The sequence below is a fragment of the Priapulus caudatus genome, unplaced genomic scaffold (genome assembly GCF_000485595.1).
Source record: "Priapulus caudatus unplaced genomic scaffold, Priapulus_caudatus-5.0.1 Scaffold844, whole genome shotgun sequence".
Taxonomy (NCBI): Eukaryota; Metazoa; Priapulida; class Priapulimorpha; order Priapulimorphida; family Priapulidae; genus Priapulus; species Priapulus caudatus.
The window spans coordinates 213,371-222,023 of record NW_014577905.1 but is presented as its reverse complement, the minus strand read 5'-3'; the positions used below and the strand labels follow the sequence as shown (position 1 = coordinate 222,023).

The 8,653-nt window shown below is 44.3% G+C and overlaps 1 protein-coding gene across 1 annotated transcript in view; it reads right to left on the bottom strand.

Annotated features, from left to right (window-relative positions):
- Positions 1–4,293: 4,293 nt before the first annotated feature.
- Positions 4,294–8,653, bottom strand: part of LOC106813926 (1,4-alpha-glucan-branching enzyme-like) — an 18,816-nt gene continuing 14,456 nt past the window's right edge. The window contains exons 12-16 of the mRNA XM_014818168.1: positions 8,249–8,375; positions 7,547–7,731; positions 7,156–7,298; positions 6,401–6,518; positions 4,294–5,496 (exon numbers count right to left, since the gene is read on the bottom strand). Coding sequence (XP_014673654.1) covers positions 5,449–5,496; positions 6,401–6,518; positions 7,156–7,298; positions 7,547–7,731; positions 8,249–8,375 — 621 coding nt within the window. The 3' untranslated portion in view covers positions 4,294–5,448. The remainder of the gene's footprint in view (positions 5,497–6,400; positions 6,519–7,155; positions 7,299–7,546; positions 7,732–8,248; positions 8,376–8,653) is intronic.

Sequence of the window (8,653 nt, the reverse complement as noted above, 5' to 3'; positions counted from 1 at the left end):
AGCGACGAGTGGCGTCACTTAAAAACTACGCAGTCGTCTGCTGCGGCAGATGTTCACGCGATAATCGATGACGCGCTTTGTGTGCGTACGTGTCATCATCGTCATTGTGCTGCTGCTGCAGCTGTTGTCACCGTTGTTCGCGTTCACCAACCGCATAGTGACATCGATCGTTGGATATGCTATTTTTTTCTTTTTATAACTGTCACCGATGAGACGAGAGAGATATTATTAGGAGTGAATAATAATAGATCTATATTCTAGATTTATCTCTATCTAGATCAATAATCTATTATTATTCACTCCTGATATTATGTTACATTGAATTGCTCTTTCCCCTTTGATATGCCGTACATGACTAGCAAACGATCGATTCCTGTGTTTTTCCGCTTTACATTTTGGTTGATACGAGAAGTTATGGATCGATTCCTAGTTGGTGTTGGTTTTTGTTGTAGACACAATACATACCAGGCAGAATCAGACAACTTCTAACTTCTAAAAAGCCATGTATTGGCTTTTTACATGTATTGGCTTTTTACATGTACCCTTTTTACATGTAAAGCCATAAATTGTCAGGTATACATTATATATTATACAAAAGCATCCTGGTGATATAACGTTAATATAACGCATGTCAACGCAACATAGATTTTATGAATCATTCAGACATGTGAACTTTCAATACTGGAATTATGCGTGAGCTACTTAATAAAAGTATTAACAGAGTATTATGAGCGCTTTGTATTAAAAATAGAATAATTATTCTTTTATGAAAGTTGAATACCGAAATAAAATACATGAAATATATGATATGATAATGAATATATAAATATATATTATATAAAGATATTCTTTGATGAAAGTTGAATACTTATGGAATATCGATAATCGGGCTTGCAGTAATGGTATGTTGTAGCTAGGTTGTAATTATTACGCCCGAACAAACTGCTTAAACCTGTCATTCAGCCATTCTAATCGATAACGCTTGATGAATGTTAAATCGATAATGTTCGATGGCGCATGAGTATAATAACATAGAATAAGAATAACATCTTATATGTATATGTATAGAATATATTCTTAGTCTATGGTAATAATAAGCAAGTAAGACGGAATTCGTTGTCACATATAGGAATCGGTTTATTTTTCACCGGGTTTCCTACAAGAGCGTTTCATAACATGACCGACTAATACCCTACTGCATGCGCTGCGAACCGGTGAGCGAATATTGAGGGGAAATAAATCGCTTCATAATCACATCATCACAGAAACAACACATTTCTGAGAATCAATGACTGGATGCATCGACTAGTCTCCACTCGGAGTATAAGAGTCACACGACAGAAGAAACCCAGCTAGATTTCCTGTACATAGGTCTCCAAGTATACAGCAAGTCTAGGCGTAATATAAGATTAAGGGAATTCGGTCTGACATTTAGCTGCTCTCACGCATGTTCAGTCTAGCATTCACAAGCGTAGCTCTAGAACTATAGTCCTTCGCTCTGCCACGGGAAGGGCTGTAGTGCCAGAGCATTCACAAGTACTGCGAGTGCCTGTGAGGGGGTGAGGTGATCCGCGCGCGCAGGCAAAGCGCCGCCTAATATATCAACGTCAGCTGAAAGTACGGCGAAAACCCCGTCAATCAGGTAAGCAGGGTTATGAACAAAAAGTTCCAGAGAGCATCTTTAAATTCCAGACTTAGTCCTTTTGAACAACAATGCCACCACTGCCAGTCACCACGACACGCACGCTCGTTTTAGACTGGCAGCACTGTCGCATCAGTGCGGCAAGCGTAGAAATATATAGACACTATATATAAATATATAGATAGGCTCTCTATATATTTCTATGGCGGTAAGTGTGCACACGTCATGTGGTGTTGCCTTTATGAAGTCTCAGAACACTCATCATCAAGAAAAGCATAGGATTCAGTCGCTTTCGCACTGGTTACAACCCATTATAGATAGAAAGGGAGCTATAGAATGAATGATAGCATTAGATGATCAGATCACGTTCATCATTGTGACGTACGTCATTATTGATTATTGATTTCTACGTTAAACTCCACCATATTTCACTGTTACGTGTCATTGAGCACAGTTTCGTGTCGTCCATCGCGATGACATGACGTTTCACGTTCCAACACGCCCTTGAAATCGCAACAGAAACGACGATCATGCATCTTTACCCTTCAGGGCCGTAGGCTGGGAAAATTCCTAGGGGGGGGGGGGCAAAATTTTATGACTCAACTGTGTAATGATGAGGGACGGGCGCAGCTCTTGACCGACGTCCATAGTGTGGTAGGGCTGGGTCTGAGACAAGGCTTTCACGGAAGAGTGACCAAAAAAATCTCGTTAGGGTTATTTTCGATTATTAGCCAAGCTTATTTTTTAAATTTTGCTCCAAAATCTAGGGGGGCAGCTACCCCCCCCCCCAGGCTACGGCCCTGCTATTTTATATCTTGAACTGAAATCGGACGGCATATGTCCCTTGAAAATAATTTACATCAGGATTCGTACACCTAACGCAAAATGCTTTTCCAGAATATTCCAGAAGCCAAATAGTCTTGTGTGCACGGAATAAGCACGTGCTTAGTTTCCAAGGACATTCGAAGGGCAAGCGTAATCATAGCCCTATTTCTCAGGACTTTCTACGTTCTCCCGAATCTTGCGAATTCTAAAAATACGTAACCTCACTGACTCAGACAAGCGTTCACTTTGGCGGCAATGGCTACATACAAGGTCCGACACGCTACATGAAATGCGACGGTCATGTGATAGACGCACACAACCTATTCGCATATGGGGGGAGATCCAGATGAGACGGGATACTAGAGAAGCGTTGCCGAAAGCGGCTGAAAGCAAGTGGTGGAATATGGGGTGAATAACATATAGATGCATGATTAGTGTTTTTGTTCGAACCAAGTTATATCTACATCGCTATATACAATATCTTACGTGCAACGATCTTCCACGCCTACATGATTCTTCTTGGGGAAAAAAACCCTCGTCGCGCCGACTGTGAGGGTGTGCAGCTGATGACAGGTGCTGCCACTACACGGCATAGCACCCGCTGAGCTGTATGTGTGTATTAGCTGCACATACTCTGTATATTAGCGGGTTAATAATAAGCTATTAATAATTACAAACATCTCAGTGGTAGAACCGGATTCGAGCAGGTAGCTACAATTACGAGGTCCATGCATGCATTCACAAACCGACAGGGGACCTTTGCAGTATGTTGCGCTGAAGAGGCTTCGTGAAGGTCACTAAATCACCCCCACCGACCTTCGCTGGCTACTTGCAAAACCCAGAGAGAGGGAGAGAGAACACAGAGTGAGTACCGCGTGCCACTTCGGGCAATCTCTCTGAATAGTCCACCTTCAGTGGTAACGATATCTGCAGAATTTTGGTCCGGGTATAGGCTACACTTTCCCAAGGTAAGGTGGCTATCAAAAACCAATGACGCCTTCGTAATTACGTCTCAGCGTGAACCACCGTCCGGAGGTCGGATAATATCAACGGTCCATAATAGAAGACTGTCTATTATAGACTCTTGATATTATCGCAGTGATTCCCTGTCCCACCGGACAGTTTTGGTCCCCGAAAAAATTTCTGTGACAGTGCCACATACGAAACGATGAGGTGTGTATAGCGTAAAAATACATAACATGTAAAACCTTCATGGATGAATTATGACAAGCCGTAGCACCATTTGCGTGGAGGCATTGCAATTGATATCTACAGTTTCCTCCCGTTAGCAAACCAGGAAATTTGCCGGCCACAGCTGATTCACTAACACTGTGTAAATTTCGACACGTGTCGTCTCGTCCCAAGGATCCCTTGAAGAAGTTTAATGCTTCTTCGTTTCTGTCCTTCCATATTAAAATTCGCGTTGTCCTTCATTAGTTGCTTGTAAAATTGGAACATTTTCTACTGCAATCTGCAGGCTTGATCTATCTACAACAGCTTCCTCTGATAGCAACTGAATGAGGGGTGCACTAAATAGTAACCCTACTAACACATCGTATCAGACCCACTACACAAACACCTATCAACTATAGCCGTAGCATACGGCATCAACCATAGCAGCACGCAAATGCAACCTAAAGCAACCCTATGCACCTTTAGTGAACTTTCAACGTGCTTATCTATAATACAGTTAAAACCCGCGTATATAAGAACCTGTATTTTTCCAAGTTAGTCTAAAAAGGTTCTTATATAATTGGTGTTTACTGGGAAATTAGGCTATTTAGGTTCTTAAACAGATTCTTATTTTCTTAAGAAACAATGTGCTTGTTGCTGGTAGAATATTGGTGCGGTCCATTGTTTATACAAAATATGCATATAATTATGTCTAAATCACTGCAATCTAGACAATTACAAACACTATTCTAGGTTATCTTATTTCTTTTTATGCCCTTTATACCTAATAGAGGTATATAGACCACAAATAGCTTGTTTTAGTTGATTTATGAATTTTAAAGTGTTAACTGAATTTTATCAAATAAGAACCTGTTTCAAATTTTAGGCTAAAACAGGTTCTTATGTCAAGGGGGTGTAAATGGAAAATCTTAGCCTAACAGGTTCATATACGCGGGTTTTTACCGTATCCCTAGAGCAAACCCCTAGAGAGATGTGCAAGTTATGCAGCCATATAAAGACATAAAGGTTGTTCGACCGATAAGGTTATGTAATATTCCCGTAATGACATTTCAGCATTGGGAAACCATTGGGTGCCATTACATGTTCATAACAAACATCTTCTTGGGAGACTGCATAGGGGGATTAATGTAAAGGTTCTATATAACACCGACTACTATGCAGCATCAACAATTATCATGTTAACACCTACAGGCACGTAATCATTTTATAATAACCCGACTACAAACTATACTGCGCTAGCATACGACCACCGAGTTAAGCTAGCACAGCTCATAACAAGTTACAATCTTAATAACCTCCAGCAAACATAAATAAGACTACAAAAACTAAAAAGTAACACACAAGCTAACAATGCTAATGCTAATGCTAATGCTAAACGTTCGAACCGTCCAGTTTACAACTTCATTAAAAGCAGGTTTTGCCAAAATCTATGGAATGCATCTAAATGTAAATAAGGTGCTGGTCCACATGAATAGAACAGCATGGGATTCCCAAGTTAGACTGGACCATTCCCTCTGAGCTTTGCCTAACCACACTGTACTTGACGATATATGGCCAAGTAGAAAAGTATGTAGAGCCAATCTGATTGGTTCCAGATATCAGGTGATGAAGCAAACAGCGTGAGCAGTGAGGTTTTTTGAGCCTAAAGAAACCTAGATCATGTTTAATGTCACATATAAGTTTCGCGTGAAATACCTAAGGTTTTCAACTAGTAGGTAACCCACTCTCAAAGGAAAGGTCTACTACGACGTATATTCGTTCTTCCAATGGCCAGACGTTCGCAGAAATCAGTCACACTTTGCCAGCACGATGCCAACCCGGCTGGGAATGTACACCTGCAATAGTAGACAGCGAGTTCATCGATTTTTCTCACAAGATTTCCATAATACAATAATCTGCTTAGCACATCTTAGCTCGTTGTGCAAATGCTGATTGTCCACACTAGACGTTGATTATAAAACTGAGGTAGAGCTTGAAATCGTAACGAAGAATATTGCAGCATTAAATATACTTATTTCGTTACTTTACGGTTTAGTACTTACATGAATCACCTACATATATAGGAGTAAGGAGTAGAAACAATTGCACTACTAATATTTATTAGATGATAACAACCATCTGCAAGAGCCTAGAACATTCTAACATTTCCCGTTATCGCGTAACGACATTGCCGAACAACTGCTGTGAGAATGCCAGGTACAAAATGATTTCTTATTATCTACGTATACCATCGAGTACTTGTCTAGAGTGACAGATCGACGTAACCATATATATATATATATATATATATATATATAGTAATATATAGATGTAGATGTATAAAGACACATGGCCGAGCATTCTCAGATGCTGGCGAGTACGCATGGAAACCACGTAGAGACAGTGCTAGCTTGACAAGCCAAGCGACGATATCGACAGGTGCGCGTGGTTGTCTCGCTCACACGTTGTTTCTACAACACCCGGCCCCGCTAAAGCCTAGCGCACACACCCGAGCAAAACGGGAAATTTTGTTTGCCAGCGTTTCGCGTTCTGCTCGGCGAGCAAGCGCACACACGCCACCCGACACAGCATACAGCTGAGCACTGTTTTTTGTTTCGGGAATCCGCACACAGCCACGAACATCGAACAAAACACGTTTTGCTCCACGTTCCGGTGTTTTGCTCGGTTGTGTGCGTTATATTATGTTATATGTGTGCGTTATTATGCTTAAGCAGACGCACGTAACTGCGTGTGACTTGCCTTCATGCTGTGCATGCGACCGCTCCAGTTCTCCGGGTAGGTGAAGAAGTCGACGCTGTGGTCGAGTCGGCCATGACCTTCGTACTCTCTCGCGTCCGTGTCCAGCACGATCTTATACCTGCGCGACGAGCGTCAAGGCCAAACAAGAGAACATCCGACGTCGCGATCCCTTGCCGCACAGACACATGAACGGGTGTTGTTCAGTCGGTCGGTCGCGTGGTGCGACCACAAGGGAGGGAGGGAGTTAAGGAAAGAAAGGGTGGAATATGGGGTGGGGAGGGGGAAAACAGAGAGGGTGGTTGGTTGATCGTTCAGACTAGTAGAGAGGGGAGGGAGAGGAGGGAAGGAAGGGAGATAAGGGAGAGAAAGGAGGGGAGGGAGAGGAGAGAGAAGAGGGAGAGGGAGAGGAGGAAGGGGAGAGAGAGGAGGGAGACGAGGGAGAGGAGGGAGAGGAGGGGGAGGGAGAAGAGGGAGGAGAGGAAGGGGCGGAAGGAAAGGCGAATAGACGGTCGTTAGTCAGTCACACGATGATTCAGTTGGTCAGACTGGGAGGGAGGGACGAAAGGAGGGAGGGATGGGAGGGGAGGGGAGGGGAGGGAAAAGGAGAGGAAAGGGGAGGGAATACGGAGAGGAAGGGGAAGGAATGCGGAGAGGAAGGGAAGGGAATGCGGAGAGGAAGGGAAGGGAATGCGGAGAGGAAGGGGAGGGAATGCGGAGAGGGCTTTCGATCGGGTGTTATTTTTTGCGTAGGATACTTCCCAGGCTGCTCCACGCCGATGCGGTAGTCGGCGTAGCTCTCCGTCGGGTGGAAGTTGAAGACAAACACCAGCGCCCCGTGCTTGGATTGCTTGTCATAGACAATCACCTTGTCACCCTCATGGTGACAGCTGATGTATTGCTGCGGGAACAGACGAGGAGAGAGATTACACCAACACTGCTGCTGCTGCTGCTGTAGTTCTGAAGTCCCGGTACCATGCTGCACCCTGCCTCTCACACTGAGGCTCTGAGCCCGTGTGCACGCTGCACACACACCTGCACCCACCGCCGCCGCCACCGCCACCGCCACCACCCTCACCCTCACACCGTCACCACCACCACCGCCGCCACCACCACCACCCAACACGTGTGTATACGCTGACAGCTTACGTGCTTGAAGATGAGCCAGCGGTATTTCTCCTCTGTCAGGTTCATGTCTCGATCGAATCTGTTGAGCGACTTGTAGCGTAGATTGTTGTCTGCTGGCAGGTGGAACTGCCTGCGTGCGTAGTGGTAGCTAGAGTTGTTGCCCGCGCGTGGGAAATCCAGCCACTCCGGATGTCCAAACTCATTGCCTGCGGCACGGACACAACGAGACTAGTAGCATCGTTGCGTGAAATGTAATGCGAGGGTTCGACTAATTCGACGTAAACGTTGAGTTACGAGCCGTGTCAGCTGCGTCAACATTATAGGGATACTGCACTCTAGAATTTTAGGGAATATTATGACAGTAAGTGCGTAAATAATAGCATATACCTACAAACTTTTACATGTAAATGTAAATAAAAAATTGATGTACAAATTTTTCATCTAGTTTAATTGTTGTAATTTAAACCTATTTTAACTGAAAATATGTAAGGAACCTAGGGGTCATGTATCCCTTTAAGTCAGTCTACGTCCGTAGTAGCCAGTACTATGGATTCAGTTAACAGGTATATAGGAATCGCTTCCTCACTCAGACCTACCCTTCACACCATGTCAGCGATAACTACAGCGAATCCCGTAATAATACGACCTTCGCGATAACCTTCATCGCATGACGACCCGACCCTCGGAGGGAGGGCGGTGGTCCTGCTCACGCTTCGCTCTCACCTATGAAGTTAAGATAGGCTTCTCCTCCGAGTGAGTGTGTGATGAGGCGGAGCATCTTGTGCAGGGCTAGGCCGCGATCGATGATCACAGTGCGTTCAGACGTCACGCTCATGTTCGTGTACATCTCCTGCAAAACCCGACTCCGTCTGTTAACTCGATGACTCTTAGCGACTCTACTCGTTATCGTGCGGAACTCCTACTCGTTATCGCGCGGAACTCCTACCCGTCATTGCACGGAACTCCTACACATTATCGCGTGGAACTCCTACCCGTTATCGCACGGAACTCCTACCCGTTATCGCGCGGAACTCCTACCCGTTATCGCGTGGAACTCCTACCCGTTATCGTACGAAACTCCTACTGGTTATCGCACGGAACTCCTACCCGTTATCGCGCGGAACTCCT